Raw genomic sequence first — 23,092 nt, 5'->3', positions numbered from 1 at the left:
TGATCTCTATTGTTTATCTTCATTTTCTTTTTTTATATCGTTATTGTATAAAATTTTCGTTATGTGCTAAGGTGGCAATTAAATTTTAACTAATTTTATTTTATATTTTTTATATAAAATAAATAAATATAAAATAATTGGAATTTAAATCAAGCTAACGAGTTAATTTGAGTTGTTGCCGTGCTTGATGTACAAATAATTATAGCCCCTGAACAGAAAATACCACAACGGATCCTAACTTTTCTGCCAAATATTCTACATTAAGTGGGTTGCACCTCGAGCTTTTTGAGTCGGGCCAAGAAGTTGAATCACCAACACTAACCGAAAAAAAAAATCACTAATAATTAAAAGTAACCATATATCATAATTTATATCATTCATCACAAATCCAAAACATAATTTATGTATTCAAATATACTTGTTCAATATAAATTGTAATATAATTTAATTTATATATTAAAAATATATATTCATTATTAATTCTAATTATATAAAATAAATATTTAACTCATTCAAATTCCAATACATATAAATGGCAATGGGCATTCACAACAATTTTCATAGTCACAGAGGCACACTTTGCTTACAAATACAAACACATTAAATGAATATTATGCTAAGTCCAATTCACCTCTCAAAACTAATTTATTAAAATATTTAATTTAGTCTTTGGAACCTAATTAGTATCTAGAATCTCTAAATTGAGCTACAATTAGCCAGTGTTTCACAACTAGCATGAAACTTGCCTAGCCAAAAACAAACTAACATTCTTACCTTGAATAAGCAAAATAAAAGCAACAGAAAAATAAAAGAAAAAAAACCAACAAAATAGTAAGAACAAGAATGTAAAAGTTTCAGGTCTCGGTTGTGTTTAAGCTTATTACAATCTCTCCCATAGAAGAGATAGGTAGTTTGCTCCCTGAGCTCAATTTGTGCACATCCTGGCTTGAACAAATGAAGATTCTTTTCACCATATTGCAGAATTCACTGAAAGAACATAAAAATAATAATATCCCAATCAATATATATGGGATATTTTATATTAATAGTGAGAAAGAAGTTGTTACATAAATAATTGGTTCATATAAACAAGGAAGTTAATGATGGTTAGTTTACAGTACTATCTATTCTATTAACAAAGAAAAGTAGGTATTCTCCACTTTTTCATCCCAAAGTTACCAGACATATTCTAACTTAACTTTAGCATGCATTACAATTAAACAAATAAATCAAATACGGTGATCAACAAAAAAAAAAAAAAATATATATATATATATATATAAAGTCGTTATCTAATCATCATATTACACTATACCTCTTCACTATTCTCATTAAGCTTCAGTTCACCCATATCTCTAATAGTAACATTCATGCCAAATAAAGCAACAAAAAACATATACAAATATATATATATATATATATATATATATATATATATATATATATATATTAATCGCCATTGCCTCCAAAACTTCTCTCTTATATCCTTCTTCCTTTTTACCAACAAGTTTGTATGTATGTTCCTATTAAGTTCTAAATTAAGCTTGAAGCGTTATAAAGTGCATGATTCTTATTAATAACTTCTACACCTACAATTTTTTTTACATATAATATAATTTTCTTATTCTATTCCATTTTCTGCATTACATGTTTTCTTAACAGCACTATATATTACTGTGTATAAAGAGATACTCACGGCCATGGATCATCACCAACAAGCATCATATCCCCTTCATCATCAGTGAAGACAGTTTCCCACTTATTCCTGTGTTGAAGCTGTCCCTTTATGTCAAACATCTTCTCCAATTCATCTACAAGTTGATCATATCCATCCAATGTGGTCAAATCCACAGCACGACCGACCGCAACCCCCTGCATTTGAACCTTTTTGGCATGTTTTGAAACACAACAAAAGGCTTACTTCAGTAATTTTTCATACAAGACCATAAAACACTAACTTTATCATCTAAATGAACAACACATGTGACATGTCAAGCACCTTAGTGCAACTTCTGCTACAAACTTGTTTGCTTTGAGTCTCTTTTGGAGATACTAGTAGTTGTTCTTGGTTCCATTCTTTAGAAGCCTTTGAGAGATCAGACTCGTGGTTTACATCAGTTTTGCACTCAGAGGCGACTCCAGACGCATTCTCTACAGAAAGAGAGTTGTTCCTTGCATGATCAATAAGGTCAATCCCAAACAATCTATAGCTTGTAGCAGCCTCTACTTTGTTGATGTTCTTGTCAACCTGGTCAAGGAAATGATCATTGTTCAATCTTTCTGAGTGAGGTTTCGAAATAGGCCAAGCTAAGATGCTCTTGTTATCATCGGTTGTGTCCTGATATAATTGAGGAGAAGATAGCCAACTTGCTTCTGTCTGATTCATTGATATACCATTGTTGTTGCTTTTACTGTTATGATGCCTCATGTGGGAACTGCTGTCACTCCTTTTGCTTTCGGTCATGACCCTAAGTTGTGTCATATCACACTGTGTAAGTCCAGCATCCCAGAAAGTAGGTGCAGCTAATGGTGTGTCTCCTTTGAAAGTGAAACGCAAGTGTCAAGAAAAAGATTAATCAAAACAAGAATTAGAGAGTGAAACATCATTTTGGACCCTAAAATTAGCACCACTTGGAACTTTGGTCCTTGATATTCTGAAAAACAACAATTTAGTCAGTCAAATTGATACCACTTGTCAGTTTAGTCCTTGATATTACGAAAAGGAAAATTTAGTTCCTGACTTCAGCTACAGTCAAGGACTAAATTCTCTTTGTTAATAATGTTAGGGACCAAATTGATTGATGATGTCAATGATATAGACTAAATTGACCGATGGTTATCAAAGTTGGGAATTAAATTTGATTTTTCATAATTAAGAACCAAATTGATTGGTGATATCAATTTCAAGGACGAAATTGATGTTTTTTACTTAGAATTGGAAAGGATTAAAAGTGGTAATTCCTCACCAAGATCCGGAACTTCACTTGCTTGTCGAGGCCTTTTATTCTTTATAACAGCAGGTTGAGATGACGTAGTAGGAACACAAGCCAGAATGTGTTCTATCTCCCATGATGAAACTCTATCAGGTCTTGGAAAAGATGCAGGTTCATCCCATTGAACCTGGAAGTAGATGATAAAAATAGATGAATACCATACAACCACAAAAAATAAGAGGACAATTGCATAGTCAAAGATGACAATACCTTAAGAGATCGCCAATTTGAATTCACCCAGTGAGGGGAAATATCCTCTACTCCAAGTATTGTGCCCGAAAATCTGATAAACCATGTTTTAGAATATCTAATGAAAATGTCACATCACAAAGACACTAACTATAGCAGTAAATTTTGGTACCTTTTGTCATTTTCAGGGGATTCATCCCCTTCAAACCTCATCTTGAATCTCATACCAACATTACATTTTTGGTTGATAGCCTCTAAATACTTGTTCACACTAACAATGAACTGGCTTGTCCTAAGAAAACAAAATCTCCATGTCAACAATCATCCATTGATTACTCTAATAGTAACATGAGAGTTTCTACTTTCTACTTATTTTTGCAACAAGTAGAAGTTCTACCTTGGCTTATAATATACAACAAAAAGAGTCTGAGTTGCTACAGCATGAGATGCAGTTGCAAGAACTCCTAGGTGCATGCTCTGACTAGAAATCACAGATGATGGCATGCTGCTCTGCAGAGGAGCAATACGCCTCACTCCAACCCGCAATTCTCCATTGTTCCCTCTACACACAAAATCTTATTTGAATAAGGGTTGCATAGTCAAACAGATAAAAATTCTTACATGATTTTATCAAAGTTTTAAAATTTAGTCACTATTGCAATTTTATTGCCATCATTAATATTGTGGAAAATTACAGAAAAAGGTGGCTGATGTGGATACAATTGCAGTCACAAACACCCCCAAAAACATTGATGATTATGGCTTTCATTCCAGTCGCGGATAGTTTTTTAAAAACCTTGGATTTTATAATAGAAGATATCTGCTGAAACATGTGAAGGAAACCAACAAAAGTGAAAAAAATCAAATCAAATTTACATACCTCAGAAACACAAAGGTGTCTCCAGCAACTAATCTCTTGGAAGTCACAAAAGTACTCCATCCAGTTGTGAGCAAGTGTCTACGTGGCTGACCTGGATAGAAAGGAAAATAGATTAAAGGCAAAAACATTAGGCCACTAGTAAGTAATACAAACCAGAAGGACCCAAATGAAAATTTCTCACATCCTTTACCTCTAAATATATGCTTAAAGCGCCATTCAAAGCCCTGGAGATCCTTGGCAACCAATTCCTGAGTTGGTGTTGATTTAGACATGTCCTGAGATGAAGAGAAGGAAAAAAACAGATTTTTTGTAAACATCACAAGGAAACATAGATTTGGTATTGGAACCAAAATAAAATCAATAAAAAAGTTAAACCAAACCAAAGAGATAGTATTATTACCAATGCTGGAAGGCATTCAGTGGCATGCTTCCTGAGGACAGAGAAGCCACCATGGGTGCTTGTATCAGAGGCAGTTAAGACCTTACAGAAGGAGTGAACTCTTGGCCTTGGAAGTTCAGCAGGGCATGGATCGGGGCTCGTAGGCTCAGTTTGCTAATACATTTGTTCCATTAGAAATCTAAACAATGGGAGAAAAGAATCTAATCTAAGGTTGATCATGAAATAACTTTGAGAATCATAAGAGGCCGCTACATCCTTACATTAGATTCCGGCACCAGAGTAATCTGTGCATAAACCTCATCTGTTTCTTGTTCAGCCTAAACATGTCAAAGTTCAATGTAACTTTAGTTTTCCACCCTACCTTATTTACAAAATCCCATAACATTATATTATATTATTATAAATATAAAATAGCTTAATACCAAACTGTATATTAGGATCCTGCTTCTCAAAAGTGAACTATTCAGTTTACAGGGTTAAGTAATTAATATCAGTTGAGAAAATCAAGAGTCCATGTTAGGTGCACATGTGTAACAAATCATTGAAATATTGGAATATTAACAGCTGATTTCTCATCAATGACTTAGACTAGGAGCCAAATCCATACTCAAGAGGCCAGTTAATCATTAAACCATTTTCTCAGAAACCAAACAAGATTTTTATTTATTTATTTATGAAATCAAAATAAGAGAATTTAAAAGGAAGGAGAAAAGAAGGGGAACTCTACCAAAAGTTAATTAATTAACAACATAAGACCAAATTTTACATGGTAAGTTGGTAACTCCAAAACCAAGATGAATATCTGGCCAATTTTTCAACAACCAAACAAGATTTATTCATTTTTTTTCTTTTTTCCCTCAAAAAATAAGGTGGTGGAAGAAAAACGAAAGAAATTAGGATCGTAGAGAAAATCCAGAAAATTACCAGTAAATGGACGTTGACGACACGACAAAGGATCTTGGAGGAAAGCTTGAACAGTGGAATCCGTTGGTTTAGTTCCTGATTTGTTGATACTTCTAACTACAGCCGAAAAAAACATATAGAGTAAGAAAAATCAGTTAAACAAAATTAGAAAGAAAAAAAATCCAACACCACCAAAACATTCTGACACAACCTACTACCCCAGATAAAAGGAACAAAGAATTTTCCTTAAAAAAAAAAAAAACTAACTTGTTCCATGTGACCCTGAGGAAAATAGAAGACCCTTTGGCCTGTACGTGGAACTTCCACATGGGGTCCTGCGCACGCCTTCCATAGTTGCTCATAGAGCTCATCTTCTTCTCCACCGCAGCCACCACAGTTCAACGACATCGTTTAAGGTTGTATTGTAACCAAGTAAAAAGTTGATGATGTTATTGTTGTGGTTGTTGAGTTCAGAGGTTGTGACTTGTGACCAATGAATCTAAATCCGTGACATCATCATTGTGGTAATAGATAGATAGTAGCAGGAATGATGATGATGATCGCAGTGTGATGGTGTCACAGATGATAACTGAATGGGAATGATTATGCGTTGACAGAGAATTTATGAGAGGAAGCAGCTTTTGGAATCGTGTCTGCAATTAGTATAAGCTAATACTATGCTACCTCCTGCTACCGTTACACACACTCCTCTCTCTCTTTCTCTCTCTCGCTTTGGGGTAAGAAAACGGCGTTCTTGAAATGCTACTACCACATAACAACTCTCCGTGGGAGGTGTGTGTGTCCGTTTTATAATAAGGCTGTCATTTTTTTAAGTGTTGTGTGGCACCTGTGTGTGCTTCTCTTTTTTTCTTTTTTCTTTTTAACATTGCTAAAGCAATTCTCTCATGGGTGTCTAGATTTATTTAAGATAATGGTCTTTCTTAATAAATATTTTTTTCACACAAATGAATTTCAACCTATCATCACATATTTAAAAAAAAATTTATCTATCAATTATATCATATCTTATTAATTAAAATATCATGTTATATTTGTAAGAATCATATATTATTTAAAAATATGGTTGGTTACATTTAAATATTCTTGTGAATATCCTCTAAAATTCAAATAAACCGGCCCCAAAACATATGAACATCGGGTGCCTGGCCAGTGGCCACTATGCTAACTCATCTTTTTTAATTATGCTAATTCATCTTATTGCATATTATTTAACTAATTAAATTGTACTCCCTTAATTTAAAACTAATCTAATAATATGCTTTAAATGAGGTATTAAACTAATTTAAAACTCTTATTGTTTTATCATAAAGTAAACAATTTTGTTATCAACCAAATTTTAAGGCATAAAATAAGTTGTTTGATTCATGGCAGGAAAAATGCATGTTTGTTTAACAAATAGTTCTTTTTTTAATTTGTTGAAAGTGCTTCTAAAATGCCTAATTAGGCTTAATTCGATCAAGGAGAATGCTAAATTTTTTTATTTTTAAAAAAAAATTATATATAGTTTGTTATATTCGCAAAAATTAATTGAGATTTACAAGATAATAAGAATTTCAGTCCCTTCAATACGTATGTTCCGTTATTTTATTTTTTTTATTCAGGTACGATCCGTTATTAGATAATAAATGTTTTTTTACTGCAGATCATAAAAGTTAAAGTTATTTAAAAACATTTAATATTTTATCATTTTTTATTAAATCAAAAACATAAAATTATAGATATAAATTTAAATCAGTCAAAAAAAAAATCAAATGAATGATAACTTGTTACATACAAAATTTATTCAATATTTATCATATAGGAGTGTATTTCAATCTGACTAACAATTTGTCACTCATTATTGAGTAATTACATATTTTAAGAGTGTTACATATTATCTGAAGTTCTAAACTCATATCAATAGAACTTAAAAAAAATATTTATTCCGTCAAAATAAATAAAAAATATTTTTTGCTAACATTACTATTCGTCTATTCGTACAATATTTCTTAAATATAAAAAACATTAATTAACATGTAAATAATTGCATAAGTTTCTTAACCACTATAATGTGAATATTTGACTTTCTGATAAAACTGTGATGTATATAAAAAGCTTGGGTCCTTTGAATAATTATCTATTTATAATTTAGTCATATTTAAAAATTTTGATTTCTTCTAAAAAAATATATTTTATGAGAATCATACTCAAATTATCTCCCACAAACATATTACTAATTAAACTACAGCATTGGATATAATTACATAAGCATTCAGAGATTAGTGGAGTATCTCTAGAAGAATAATCAAATTTCCACTCACTAATCACCAAACCATGTACTAGTAGTAATTTTGAGTTTTTCACTTTGGTTGGGTAAAACGGATGGCGCGTGTAACGGCAGTGTAGTAACAATAATCACAAGTTGGATTGGTACGGCGCATTGAGAAGTGTGACTTGTGAGGTTGGCGTAACGGAACGGAAAGTTAACGGAATCGTGACGAGAAGTCAGTCACCGTTAGTACCCATCCCTTTCCATGTCTGCTTCGAAGCAGGCAACAGGGTTGGCTCTAGTTACCCCGGCAGTGGCAGTTTTGTCATTTTCTTTTGATGCGTGCCAGTTTTTGTTACTGACACCAATTGTGTTTTATTTTCACAAATTTCATCCTTCTATAGTTATTATTTTCATAGTATGTACCTATATTATAGATTTTATTGAATAAAATTCTTTTTAGAAAATATATTTTATTAAATAATGTGTTTTTTCTTAAATATTAGATATTTAATTATTTTCTCCAAAAAAAAGTATTTAATTGTGTTTTTGTTTAAAGTATTGGCTTTAATCAGTACTATTAAATTTATTTTAACTTAATTTTAAATTTTAATACATTATATTAAAATTAAAATATATAATTTTACAAAAAAGGATTTTTTTTCATATCATTATAATATTTATCAATTCTAATTTAAATTTATGTTTTATATATTTTATTGAACATATCAATAAAAATTATAATTCTTTATTTATAAATTTATTTTTTATTTTTTATTTTTATTTTCAATAATAAAAGTCTTGTTTCTTTAATTTATTACTAGTATAATTTAATTTATAGCCTTTTGACATTAATAATAAATTATACTTTATTATCTTAATTTATTTTTTATTAATTTCATTTAAATTTAATAACACTCTGTAAAAAAAACTTGTTAATTTTTTTACCAAAACGAGAGTGGTAAGAAGTATAAAAAAAGAGATAAGTGAAAGATAAAATAAATAATAGGATAAAGATAAATAATAAAAAAATGAATTATAAACTATAAAAATATTAATAAAAATGTGTGTAAGAATAGTATTATTTTTTTTTCTAATGATTCTAAAAAATGTTGATAATTACAAACCTTGCCACTAATCTTTGTGGCCCAAGTAAGGACGTCATCATCAGTCTTTGTACGGGTCCAACTTCTTTTTCTTATCTCTTTCTCTCTCTTCCTCCTTTTTCTTTTGTTTCAGACATTTTCCAGCTAGAAAAGAAATATGGTGTAGCAAAACTTAGTTTAGTGGTCCTCCTCCACCACTTTTATTTTCATGAAGACCCCAACAGATGAAAATAATACTAATAATATATTATAAAAAATAAAATTTATCAAAAGATTAATAGTGGTAAGATTTTTTTTTATAAATTGTTACTCTTAATTTTAAAATTTATATTTTTGAATTAAAATTTAAAAATTAAAATATCATTTAAATTATAATTTTTTTAATAAAATCTTAACATACAAATAGTTTATAAAATACTATAATTATTTCTGTTCTTATAACCTAAAATCCCTTAAGAAAAATAGGATAACTTCTTTTAACGGGTAAATATATTCGGAGTCTCCTTCATCAATCTAATATAGGCTTCGGGTTCAAATTTAATTCATTGCATAAGTATATTCAGCGGGGTTACTTCTTGGATGTTCTTGTATGAGAATTGGATGTATATGCAAGTCCTATACTTCTATTATTATTTATCTCATGGTAGATATTGTGAATATATATATATATATATATATATATATATATATATATATATATATATACGATAATAAAATGTAAACGTTTCTGATGACAATCTGGAGCTTAGATAAATCTGTAACTGCTTTTCTTCTGTAGGTCTAAGTTTTTTTAACGTTGTCATTAATATCCTAGGTAGCCTTGACTGTTACTAGTGGATTATTAGGACTTTTTAGAGTGATGAGATTTTAAAGGAAAAGAGAAAGGATAACAACTTTTATTTTTTAAAATTAAGAAAATTATATAATGTTTATAATAATAAATAAAAGATTAAAAATCGAATTTGGGAATATTTAAATTTATTTATTTAATTTATTTTAAAATATTGTATTAAAATTTTTATTAAAAATAAAATTAACCTTTTTTCTTTTTCTTTAAAATTAAATTTCCGAAATAACTATAATGTCTGTTTAATCAAGACATCAACTATTGGTTGTTTGACCTACACGACATCGAGCAAACAAGCATTTGGTCTTGGATTTGAAGGCTTGATTTTTTTTATCAGGAAAAAAAAAAGTATAATCAAATAAAACAAATATCTAATCCCAGCAATCAGTCTAAAGTCTAAACATCTTAATAATGTAATAAAATATGTATGTGACTATAAAGTAAACCGATACATCTATATATTATCTATAAAAGAGATATCCTTGGAAATTTCTAAAATACTCCTATTTAAGATTGTGACACTTATTCATTTCTTTGATTTTTTAGTCTTTCAGCCCTTTCATTTTTCACTCTTCTCCTTCTTACAGGTGTCTGATTTTGCAAATTGTGGCTTTTACACGTGTTTGATTTTGCAGATTGTGCATGTGCTGGCCTTTGCTTCTTTACGTGGTTTCTTGCATTTCATTTCATCTGTGATGCTTCAGTTTGTGTTTTTTGCTTTTCATTTTTCCACATACAGACCAAGTTTGGGTTCTCTTTGGTGCTATTTTGATGTATGTTTTCTTACATTGCATGTTAGCTTATGATTTTTTGGCTTTTCTTTTCTTACATGCATATTACCTTTTCGGTTTTTCGCTTTTGTTTCGGTGTTGTTTTCATGTTTGTTTTGTTACATGCATGTTATTTTTTCATTTTGCTCTGTTGGACGATGTTTGGTTTGCATGTTTGCTTATCGTGTTTGTCTGTTCGTGCTACTTCTGTTGTTCTGTTTTGTTGCTGTTTTCATGTGTATTTTCTTACATGCATGTTAGCTTCTCATTTTTCTGTGTCAAACGAGGTTTTGGATTTTTTCTTAGCTTATCGTGTTTCTCTTTTCATGGTGGTTTTGTTGTTAACTTTTTCCTTGCAAGATTATCGGCATTGTTGCATTTTTTCGCAGTATTATGACACGTTCTCCAGACAAGATAAAGAGCATCGATGGCTCAAAAGAAACTCTTAAACTTAGTGTGAGGATCAGTGATCTATGATTTATTGGCACGCCTAACAAATCTGAGCAAGCTGAGATGGTGTTTGTGGACTCCAATGTATGCTTCAATTTTATGTTTTTTTTTGTAGATTTATTACTTATTGTTCAGGCCATTGTGTTGTAACTTTAATGCAATCCAGGGTGATGAGATCCACGTTGTTTGTAAACAAGACCAATTGAAGTAAAAAAATATGGACTTGAAAGAAAATTGTACTTATGTCATGCACAATTTTAAAGTGCTAAAAAACAATGGTCAGTACAGAGTCTGTGATCACCAATTTAAATTGGTGTTTATTGGGGTTACTGTTATAAGGGAGTGTGTTCTAGAGGACATCCCTTTTAGAAAATACATGTTTGCTGGATTTGCGGATGTTGTGGCTGGCCAGTTTGAACCTGGGCTATTGGTTGGTATGTTAACTTATATTTTTGCAATTGAGTTTATTTTGAAAGTTCTGCTCTTTTTGGAATAAAATAACATTCCTTGATTTTCCTACTTGCTTTAGATGTTATTGGTGTTGTGGAGGAGGTTGTCTTTCGCCAAGTTTCAGGAAAAGGTAGAAGGGTAGTCTTTAAACTAAAGGACTTGAGGTAAAGTTCGATACTTGGTAACAATTTGTGTCATATGCTTTGTCAAGTTGTGGGTATGATTACATTATTATTAACTGATTGTCTCATAACTATTTGTTTTTGATAGCCACCAATTGCTATCTTGCACTTTGTGGGATGATTATTGCTTGCAGTTTTTAAAGTTCTTAGATGATTATGAAGGTGATGGCCCAATTATAGTTCTATTGACCCATGGTAGAATAAAGGAAGCTCAGGGTATATCCTTATCTTGAATTTATTGGTTCTTCTGTTTATGCTATTGCATGTTATGGTTCTATTTTTTAAATGATTTAGGATCTTATCCCCCATCAGTCAACAATTCTTTCAAGGCTTCAAAGTTAATTATTAACCAACCGGTGATGGAGATTCAAGAATTCAACGAATGGTATTTTTTGTATATGTTATGTAATATATGTTGACCATTTTTTGTCGTTGATTCTATATTTGTAGGCTTGCAGAGTTGGGCATTGAGGCCCGCTCAGGTTTTAAATCCCATGGTGAAGGAAGTACACAATGAAGGGAGTACACAACTTTCAGGTTCTATCTAATTATCATCAAAGGAATCATTCTTTGGAAAGGCTGAGGCAAAGACTATTGCTGAGATTAACACCATCTCTGAAGTAATCATCTTATAGATTTTAATTCTTTACCCCGCACCATCTGAAGTTTTTTTAGCATTTGATGTGTATGTTGTTTCACACAGGAAATTGTTTGTGTAACTGTTGGCACAATTACTAGGATTGTTCTGGACAATCATTCATGGTGTTATACAGCTTGCATTCAGTGCCATAAAAAAAGTGATGCAGAGATGGCGCCCTTCACATATGCATGTAGCAAATACAATAAGGAAGTTGTGCTTAGGTCATTGTTATCTTTTAAAATGTTGTGTATTCTTCATACCTTCATCATTTTTTCATTGTTGGTACATATGGTAGCAGGTATAGGCTTGAGGTGATGATCAACCACGGAGATGAAAACACAAAATTCCTGCTTTGGGACCGTGAATGCAGTGAATTAATTGGTCAATCAGCTGATGCAGTTAATAAGCTTAAAATTGAAGTGCGCTTTTGGATTCAAAAGTGACTCTTTATCTTTGATATGTTATTTTTTGTTTGTGTGATACAATTATTCTCTTTGCACAAGGATGGTAATGTTGATTTGAATGCTTCACCCCAAGCACTTGATAAGCTGCTGGGTTATGAACTTGCTTTCAAGATAAAGGTGCAACCCAAGTTCAAGAATTCTCCTGTTTTGAAGTGTTCAACTGACTCAAGCTTAATAAATGTTGTGATGGATATGCTAGCTGATGTTGAGGTACTGTTCAATGCAAGTTATTTGACATTAACTATTGTGAAAACTATGTATTCTATTCATACTTATTTGTTTTGCATGGGTTGTGTTATCTTCAATGTATGTCTTATTCAGACATCTTCAAAAATGAATATCCCAATTTCTGATTCCAATCATTCTGCCCAACATGAATCTGTGAGTTTTGATCACTGCTCTTATTTTTTAATATGATCTTTCTTGCAACTCTTCCATTTTGACACTTCATGACTTTCAACTTAGCATTCAACTTATTCATTGCTATTTGTTTTATCCAGCAATCTGTGTCTGTGACAGTAGACCATCATCCACTGCTTGGACTCCCCTTGACACCTACAAAGCGGCAGGCATTTCAAGATTGTGATGATGAAGCAGGGACCTCTCAAATTTCACATGCGCAACTTTCATCCAACAAATTAAAAAAACATGGCACAATTTAGTGCATTTGGTTGCTTGCAAGTTGTGCTGAACAATTTTTTTTGCCCTGCTATTTGTATATTGTAAATTGGCTCCTACCTTTAATTTTGTTGTCATGGTGTTCCTTTAAAACTTTGATCACAACTTTTGTTTAAATTTGAATCTTATTTTGTATCCAAGTATTCTGGGATTTTAGTTCTGTAGTTTATCCGATGTCACCTTAATTATTGCACTATATTTCAAAATCCTTATTTGTTCAATTGTTAAAATAAATATGGACAAAGCATGGTTATATTAATGGTTATAAAGGCATGTTTCAAGAAACTCGACAAATTCTCAAAGTTGATACAATACCTATGCAAATGTTATGAATTCAAATATATCGTGAGAGATAGAACAAGTAAGATTTGGAAATACAAATCACAAATTGCTAGACAGAAAGTTCAAAAAACATGTTCTTCACAATCATGATAACTTAAATTTCAATCAAAGTTTTAGAGGGTCATTAAAGCATCTGATTTTAAGGTGTACATCCTTAATTGTCTCCGCACAAAGTATTCACAGGAAACAAATTAAAATGTTAGAAATAATTACCACGAAATATTGATCACTGGGACAACTAAACCAGCATTCATATCTGATTAATTTTCTAACAACAGAATATACACACCAAGACAAAAGTATCAGCTTTCGAGTCTTGAGAAACATGATCTTGGATCATCAATGATATGTAATTAACTGTTTATTTATTATCAATCATCGTTTAGCATCATTTGTTATTTTAGATGGCATTTTTGGCTTGATTTAACTTTAACAAATGCAGAATCGGATATTTTATAAATTTACTCCATCTTTCATCATATCCCTCAATATGATGTACAATTAATATGACAAGTAAAAAAAACAATTTCTCCTTAGGTTAACATCCTACTTCTGCCATCCATAACATTTTCCATATCAGATTTCTTATCGATGGCGCCAAAGCATAGGTATAACAATGGCTATGAATGCATGTCTAATCATTTTAGTGCATTTAATTAGCTGTCAGCATTCATAATTTTAGTGTTTTTCCTTATGCTTACTGTTTATTACTTACTTTTCAAGTTTTAATGTGGCCGTCAAAACCATGGCTATAATCATGGCTATACATGCATGTCTAATCATTTTTATCAAAGTATGATCCATTTAACCAGTTGTCAACATTGATCATTTTAGTCAAGTTATGTCTTGGTCCGATTGGAAATAGCATTTATTTTCTGCATGTCCATGGACTTCTGGAATTTTAATTTACCATGTATTGTAACATTCCAACAAGAAATCACTAAAAATTTTATAACTCAGTCAAGATTAACAACAAGCATCAAGAACATGGATAACCATCAGCATGCAAATCATAGTGATACAGCACAAGCCAGGATAAAGAAAAAAGGTATCAGGCAGCACAAAGTTAATGATCAGGCTCAAAATATTGATTGTAAGCAATTCAAAATATTATCTTCCAAATTACAGTTAATAATTGTAATTATTTTATTGATTTAATAATACAATATCCACATTTTTTTTCACACAAAGACAACCAAGTTGTAAGGTGCATTCAATATTATGGGAATCCATTCCACATTAAATAGATTCCACTAAACTTAGATTTAATTCACTTTTTTAGCTAATATTCATGATTCATCAGAGGATAAGAGTTCTGAATTAACACAAGGTACCAATCAAAATCTACTTTGTCAAATTAATTCTCAACATTATAATGTTATAATCTGATCTAAACGCAATTTTCATAGGCCCTGCTTCAGTTTCTTCACCTGAAAGTCAAACTATATGTCCTCAGCTAATTAGCCTGCAATTAATAGAGAAGGTAACAATTAATATTCATAAACACTATGTTATTAGCTTAGCCTCGAATACCTTGCACTGTACAGAACTGCTTTTGTTTATCGTGTTCTAATTTACATGTTTTCCTAAAACATTTTCAATAACCAACCTCATTTTGCCATATGTCATTAAACAATTTCAGGGTATTCTGATCTTGGTGACCAACTCATGCAATGTAGCCACTGTAATGCAAATATGTGGTATGATGAAAGAGTCTCAAAACATAAAAGAACTACGAATCCAAGATTCAGTTTATGTTGTGGAAGTGGCAAAGTTGAACTTCCATTGTTACAAAATCCACCTAAATATCTCTGCCAACTTTTGTATGATCATGGTACATCTAATAGTAAAAATTACCAACAGAACATAAGGATATATAACATGATGTTTGCCTTTACTTCTGTTGGTATTAAGTTCGACAAATCAATTAATCATTCAAGAGGACCTCCTACAATAAGAATTCAAGGTCAACCATGTCATAGAATAGGTAACATGTTACCAATTCCTGGGAAAGAACCAAAATTTGCACAATTGTATATCTTTGACACAAAAAATGAAGTGCGGAATAGGATTAATGCAATAAGGTAGTTAGTCTTTCATTGTTATTATTATAAATGCACAACATTGATCAACAATGTTACATTTTAACATATTTCAATTGTTTATTCTGCATTGCTAATCTTGCAATCATCATATATATAATTGTTTGCTTTGCTCAACAGTCCACATAATCAAATTCAAGAGCACATTGTTTCACAGCTTAGTGAGATGCTGGATGAATACAACGTGCATGCAAAAATTTCAGGATGGCGAGAGATAGATTGCAAGATGCTCAAGTGGATAATATCAAGTTGAAATTGATTGCTAATCGTGAAAAAAATGGTCGTACATATAATGTACCTACTGTTCCAGAAGTTACAACACTAATAGTAGGCGATTTTGATGCAAATTTAAAAAGAGATATTATTATTGAAACTCAGCATGGATAACTACAAAGGATTCATGAATTACATTCTAGCTATCTAGCTCTACAATACTCTCTCTTATTTTCTTACGGGGAAGATGGATATAGACCTTATATCCTACATAGTAGTCCATCAGATGGTAAGAAAAGGAAAAGAAATCGTCTTACAATGAGGGAGTGATTTTCTTACAGGCTACAATGCAGACCAAATGAGTCAAAAAAATTTGTTGAATTCTAGGAGACTATTCCAACAATTTGTTGTTGAGGGGTATACTATGGTTGAATCAGAAAGGCTTTCTTACATCAGAAACAACCAAAAAAAACTTCGAGTTGACAAGTTTTGCAGCTTACAGCAGTCATTGGATGATGGAAGCACAAAAGGCCTAAATAAAGGTAAATGAGTCATTTTGCCTTCAACCTTTGTTGGCAGTCCCTGCTATATGGATCAACTTTATTTTGATGGTATGGCCATATGTAGCCATGTGGGCTTCCCAAATTTGTTTATTACTTTAACCTGCAATCCAAACTGGCCTGAAATTCATAGATTGTTGAATTCGTTAAATCTGAAAGCGACAGACAGACCAGACATAATCTCCAGAGTCTTCAAACTAAAGTATGAACAAATGCTTATGGACTTGACAAAGAATCACATGCTAGGAAAAGTTATTGCATGTAAGTTGATTCTAAGTTTGGTGAATTTATATTATGTGTGACATTGTTATTTTACACTGTCAATATTAAGCACACAACCATATCTAATAACTTTAATTGTTGTCTATTAACAGACTTACTAATAAATTGCAGATATGTATACAATAGAATTTCAAAAACGAGGGCTGCCTCATGTCCATTTGTTGCTTTTTTTACATCCTGATAACAAATACTCATCCTCGGATGAAATTGATCAAATTATATCAGCAGAGATACCTTCACAGCAAGATGATCCAGAACTGCATTCATTAGTAAAAAACCATATGGTTCATGGCCCATGTGGAACTTTGATCCTGGATCTCTATGCATGAAAAAAGGCAAGTGCAGTCGTTTCTATCCTAAAATGTTCCAGTCGTATATTGTTTTAGATGCTGATGGTTTTTCGGTTTATCGTAGAAGAAACAATGGTCACACAATTGAGAAAAATGGTGTTATAATTGATAATAGGTATATTGTACCTTACAATCCAAGATTGCTCAGAAAATACCAAGCACATATCAATATTGAATGGTGTAACCAAAGCACTTCTATCAAATATTTATTTAAGTACATCAACAAGAGATGATAGAGTAACTGCTGTTTTGATTCATGAAGATAATGATCAAACTCACAATGGTGGCACTCATAATGATGAGATCAAAGAATATCTAGATTGCAGGTATTATTAAAACTTGATCTCTAATTTATCTGACGATCATTGTTTTAATAGCTACATCTATCTTCCTGACAGATACATATGTCCCTGTGAATCTACTTGGAGAATCTTTGGGTTTCCAATACATGGCAGAAAACCCGTTGTTGAAAGATTACACTTCCATCTTCCAGGCCAACATAGTGTTCTCTATGAAGACCATGATGATATTGATGATGTATTGTCTAAGCCAAGTATCTCTGATTCAAAGTTTATTTCATGGATGAACACCAACCAAAATTCTGTTGAAGGAAAAAATCTTACTTATGCAGAATTTGTTTCTAAGTTTGTATACAATCAGAAGAAAAGATGTTGGCACCTTAGGAAGAAAGGCTACACCATTGGCAGATTACTATGGGTCCCACCAATTACAGGGGAATTATTTTATTTGAGAATGATGCTTACTGTTTATAAAGGACCTACCTTATTTGAGGATTTAAGAACAATTGATAATGTTCAGTATCCTACATATAAAGAAGCATGTTTTGCTATGGGATTTTTGCAAGATGATAAAGAATTCATTGAGGCAATAAAAGAAGCAAAATACTGGGGTTCAGCATATTATATAAGAAAGCTATTTGTGTTGTTACTTTTAATTGCAACAATGAGCAAACCTGAACAAGTTTGAGACCAAACTTGACATTGGATGGCTGATGACATTGTCTATAATTATAAAAAAATCATCAACAAGTCCAAGTTAGAGCTAATTTCCCATGACACAAATCAATATTGATACGACATATAATTTGACTTTTTTCCCTTTTGTGTATTAGCATTACAGCTTAATGATAGAACTCTTTAAAATCTGGTCTTGCTTGAAATTGAAGAATTGCTGCAAGCAAATCAAAGATCACTTAGAGACTATCCTTCAATGCCATATCCAGAGGATGCGAATTGTCCAGCCTATCTAAACAATAACCTTATATTAGCTGAACTCAATTACAAAAATCAAGAACTTAGATAAGAGTTTGAACATCTATTTTCTCAGATGACAGGTACATTAACTACAGAGCAATTTACCCCTCTAAAAATTATTATGTCCATTTCCTTCTTAGCTTTTCTCATCTAGAAATTAGTATTTCAACTTGATTCATTTTTCTTTAAATCTAACACCACATATCGATAATTCTAGACGAATAAGCATCAATTTACAACCAGATTGTTGAAGTTGTTAATAAAGATGAAGGTGGTATGTTTTTTCTCTATGGATATGGAGGTACAGGAAAAACATACATTTGGAAAACACTTGCAAGTTCACTAAGAGCTGACAATAAAATTGTAACTATGGTAGCCTCTAGCAGCATAGCTTCTCTGTTATTGCCTGGAGGTAGAACTGCACATTCAAAATTCAAAATTCCAGTTCCAGTTTTTGAAGACTCAACATGCAATATCCATCAAGGAACTCAATTAGCTGAACTATTAAATCAGACGAGTCTGATCATTTGGGATGAAGCACCCATGGCTCACAAATTCTGTTTTGAGGCACTTGATCACAGTCTTAGAGATATCATCAAACACAACTCAAAGGACAGTAAAATCTTTGGAGGCAAAGTCATGGTCTTTGGTGGAGATTTCCGACAGATCCTGCCAGTCATTCCAAGAGGCAGCCGCTCTGATATTGTTAATGCAACAATTAATTCCTCTTATCTATGGGATCATTGTCAGATCATGAGACTGACAAAAAACATGCGCTTACAAAACAACATGCAAGCAACAGATCAAGAAGAAACTGCGGCTTTTGCGCAATGGATTACAGATATTGGTGATGGTATTATTGGAGATGAAAATGATGGCTATGATACTATTGAAATTCCACATGAACTATTAATCACAGAATATAACGATCCTATTCATAGTATAATTAGCTCTACATTCCCAGATCTATCTCATCATCACAATAATCATGAATACTTCCAAACCAGAGCAATATTAGCTTCTACAAATGAAATAGTACAACAAGTTAATGATTATATGCTTACAATGATATCAGGTGATCATATACTAAATTATCTTATTTTGATTTTCATCTTTTAGTCAACTTTCCTGGATTTTACATTTTTGGTTGATGAACTTGTCTTTTTATGTCTAAAATATTGATAGGTGAACAAATGGAATATCTAAGCTCTGATTCAGTTGACAAATCCGAAACCATTGAAAGTTGTCATTTCCGCTCACTCACAACTAAATTTCTTAATTCATTGACAACATCTGGCTTACCCAATCATTGTCTCAAACTCAAGATTGGAACACCTATAATGTTATTAAGGAACTTAGACCAAACTCAAGGGTTGTGTAACGGTACTAGGTTAATTATCACAAGATTAGCAAAACATGTTATTGCAGCTGACATAATTTCTGGGACAAATATCGGAGATCATGTTTATATCCCACGAATGTCTATGTCACCTTCACAGTCACCATGACCTTTTAAGCTATTGAGGAGACAATTTCCAATAATGCTTTCTTATGCAATGACAATTAACAAATCCCAAGGACAATCCCTATCTTTAGTTGAACTTTACTTGCCAAAACCAGTTTTTTCACATGGTCAATTATATGTTGCATCATCAAGGGTCAAGTCAAAGAAAGGACTTCGAATTTTAATACATGATCAGAACAAAAAAAAATGACTTCAACCACCAATGTGGTTTTCAAAGAGGTCTTTACAAATATTAAAAGGTAAATCCAATTTATTTGGGATTGCAAATTTAATTCTAAGCACAACAGTATTTGCTTCTTACTCATATGATCTCTGATATACAGTTAAAACATCATCAAATGAGCCAATCTATAATTCATCAACTTCAAAAAACCAGTCTTCCATTATGGAGTGCATTTTCTTATTTGCTGCATTTTAAATTTCCATCTCTTTTCATGAACTCCAAATTAACCATTTCTTTCATGAATTGCACGAAAGAAAATAAAATGCTTATCTCAATTTAAATACTACCATTCAGCAAATGAATTCTATATGTTATTCTGGTTGTTTTCCTAGGATAATACACTTATTATTATTCTTTTAGTAGAACTATTTCTCTTTTGTTAGATAATCAATTGCCATTGGAAAATATTATCTCTGCCAAATCATTACCGATTTCAACATTAGACAGGTCATTCATCTGATAATGCAAATTGTATTTATAACAATAAAAAAATTTAACTTCCTCTTTGTTATATTCAGCAATAAAAATACCTCTTCACCTGCCTCCACCACCACAACCCTTCATACTCATTATTCTGCCAATTCATGTCCAATCTTTGAATGTAACATTCAATGCTCCACAGTTTCCAAACAACTTAACTTGCCACCACTTACACCCCCCAAAAGCAATGACCCTTCCATCACCCACTACCTCACATCATCAAACCACCGTTTCTTTTTCTACCACCTCCACTTCAACTCTAAGCAAATCATTCTCTCAAAGTGACTAGCACCATGACTTCCGCTTCATCGACTGCCTCAAGCAAGGTAAGCCTAAACCCAATACCTCAATTGCAATTTAGGACAGACATATTGAACAATTCTACCTTTGAATCCATGATTGTCTCACTCAACTTTCTTTCGTGTGCCAAACCCCTAATTCAATTTTCCCTACTTCTACTTCATTTATTTGTACCCATTGTCTTAGGTTTCTTGCATACTACGTTATCATCTATGTTACTCTTTAGATATTAGCAACGTTTAAATCCACATTTTTGCCCCTCACACTTTTTGCATTCATGTTGTGCTTTTATGGCAATGCATGTTCTATTTTGACATTTTGTTGATACTAATTCAAAAACCTATTCCAATGGTTCTGATATTCTATAGTTAAATAGATAGTAAGAAATTTAAATATTAATTTAGTTTTCTTCATTGCTAACGAGTGGTGAAAATTATCCAATAATTTAAAATGATGCTACTATATTGTCACTATCAATGGACCCTAGGTAGCATGTCATCTAGAATAACATTTGAATCATGCATATAGGAAAAAACAGTCTATCAGTATCCTGTTTGATTATGCCCCAGCCTAAACAAAACACAAAGAAGATTAAGTTAAACCTTTTTAAGTGCCTATTAAATTTTGTAGCATTCTATTACCATTATTTCCAAGTATTGTATTAAGCTTCAGAGTTGTTCGGTTATATACATCATCTGTTATGTTCTTTTTATAATGCTGATTCTGTCCTTTCAAACTTTCTTGCTTTTGGTCTTTAATTCGGGTTATGAAGTGTATTTTCTTATTTGTTCGGTCATATGATCTCTGATATACATCATCTGTTATATTCTTTTTATAATGTTGATTCTGTCCTTTCAAACTTTCTTGCTTTTGGCCTTTAATTCGCATTATGAAGTGAATTTTCTTATTTGTTTGGTCGTATGATCTATGATTAAGAACTTTTGGTGCTGTTGTATTTGCTTTTGGTGCATTTTCTTATCTCTGCTTTATTTTCTTCACCCATGGTTTGATCTTTTACTTTCGTTACTCTGCATGAATTATACATGTTCTGTATTGCTTATTTTCATGTCTTGGATCCAATTTCTTAGGTGTTATATTATATCCATCTTCCCTTATGTTATTTTGATTATCCTAATTTACAACTCTTAAATCCAATTACTACTACATTGCAGCAACACCCCAATTTAGACCTGCAGACAATTAAATTGGTCAATATACATGTTCTTTAAATGCTAACTCCACTTTTTTTTCATTGCATTGCAATTGAGATTCCCTGCTATCAGACAACCATTAATATTGCAATTTAAAGCTGCGTTCCATTGTGACAAGGTTAAATCAAATGCTTCCTTTCCATACTTTTTCCTTTGCTGCTTTTGATATTGTTTTTCCTTTTTAAAATACTTTTTCCCCTTGCAGGATGCCATAGAAATACCAGGTTTTTATAAGCGGCAATGGCTACCTAATTATCCAGAAATTGTAGAGTTTAAATATGATGGGGCAACTTACAAAATTCAAGTCAGGTAACACAAGGGCAAACTTTACTTTGCTGATGGCCTAACAAGATTGAGGACAGAATTGCAGATTTATGAATCAGTGATCATAAATTTCCTAGCCTGTGACCACCACTCAAAATTTGACCTCCACTTCACTCCACCATTACACCAACAGACATGCAAAAGACGCCGCGCATCAAGGAAACATATTTGGACCTATGAAATCACCCAATCAATGCTAGGGGCACCATATCCACTGGTAAAATATTCATATCCGTTTATATCTTCTATACAAATATTAATTTCAATGCCTAACTCTTTTTTTTCCCTATAGCAACTTCCACCCTCTATCACACAATGCCTAATCCACTGTGGTGATCACATGACAATTTTGAGAATATTCGGACCTCCACTGCAATGGAATGTAGTTGTGCTTGACAAGGGAATTGGTGATAAGTATATCACTCAGCCTTGGTATAAATTCTTTCAAGAAGGTGATTTTAGCCATGGAAACGAACTCTCATTCTACTATAGGCGTGCTGAAAAAATCTGGGAAGTTGTTATTAGACGTGCAATTGATTGGGATGACAACGACATAGATTAGGAAAACCTATTGTGTTATTTTGCAAAACAATGTTACTTATGTTTGTTTCCAACGTCTTTATATTTATCTTCTAAAAATTTGACAATCGATCAACTCTACTATTTAGAACTCTTTAATATGAAT

General features: G+C 31.9%; 2 protein-coding genes across 2 annotated transcripts; one reads left to right on the top strand and one right to left on the bottom strand.

The window, feature by feature from the left end:
• Positions 1 to 583: 583 nt before the first annotated feature.
• LOC114418950 (auxin response factor 9-like) lies at positions 584 to 6,160 on the bottom strand. The gene is made up of 13 exons (XM_028384516.1): positions 5,633 to 6,160; positions 5,387 to 5,482; positions 4,723 to 4,779; positions 4,463 to 4,615; positions 4,253 to 4,337; positions 4,063 to 4,153; positions 3,580 to 3,744; positions 3,355 to 3,474; positions 3,204 to 3,276; positions 2,967 to 3,120; positions 2,000 to 2,538; positions 1,697 to 1,884; positions 584 to 987 (listed from the first exon to the last, which is right to left on the bottom strand). The coding sequence occupies exons 1-13, from the start codon at positions 5,771 to 5,773 to the stop codon at positions 855 to 857; spliced, it is 1,995 nt and encodes a 664-aa protein (XP_028240317.1). The 5' UTR covers positions 5,774 to 6,160; the 3' UTR covers positions 584 to 854.
• Positions 6,161 to 18,713: 12,553 nt separating this feature from the next.
• Positions 18,714 to 19,852, top strand: LOC114420414. Its single transcript, XM_028386316.1, has 2 exons — positions 18,714 to 19,419; positions 19,530 to 19,852. Exons 1-2 carry the CDS (start codon positions 18,714 to 18,716, stop codon positions 19,850 to 19,852), a joined length of 1,029 nt encoding a protein of 342 aa, XP_028242117.1.
• The last annotated feature ends 3,240 nt before the right edge of the window (positions 19,853 to 23,092 follow it).

The sequence above is a fragment of the Glycine soja genome, chromosome 7 (genome assembly GCF_004193775.1).
Source record: "Glycine soja cultivar W05 chromosome 7, ASM419377v2, whole genome shotgun sequence".
Lineage (NCBI taxonomy): Eukaryota > Viridiplantae > Streptophyta > Magnoliopsida > Fabales > Fabaceae > Glycine > Glycine soja.
This window is presented reverse-complemented; position numbering and strand designations above follow the sequence as displayed.

Bases quoted from the DNA above. Each gene is read 5' to 3' on its own strand.
- LOC114418950 (XM_028384516.1), bottom strand. From the start codon at position 5,773: ATGTCGTTGAACTGTGGTGGCTGCGGTGGAGAAGAAGATGAGCTCTAT. The intron at 4,338-4,462 runs GTAATAATACTA...TCTTCATCTCAG, and splicing joins CTGAATGCCTTCCAGCATTG to GACATGTCTAAATCAACACC. The intron at 3,745-4,062 runs GTATGTAAATTT...TTTTGTGTGTAG, and splicing joins GACACCTTTGTGTTTCTGAG to AGGGAACAATGGAGAATTGC.
- LOC114420414 (XM_028386316.1), top strand. From the start codon at position 18,714: ATGGTAGCCTCTAGCAGCATAGCTTCTCTGTTATTGCCTGGAGGTAGA. The intron at 19,420-19,529 runs GTGATCATATAC...AAATATTGATAG, and splicing joins TATGCTTACAATGATATCAG to GTGAACAAATGGAATATCTA.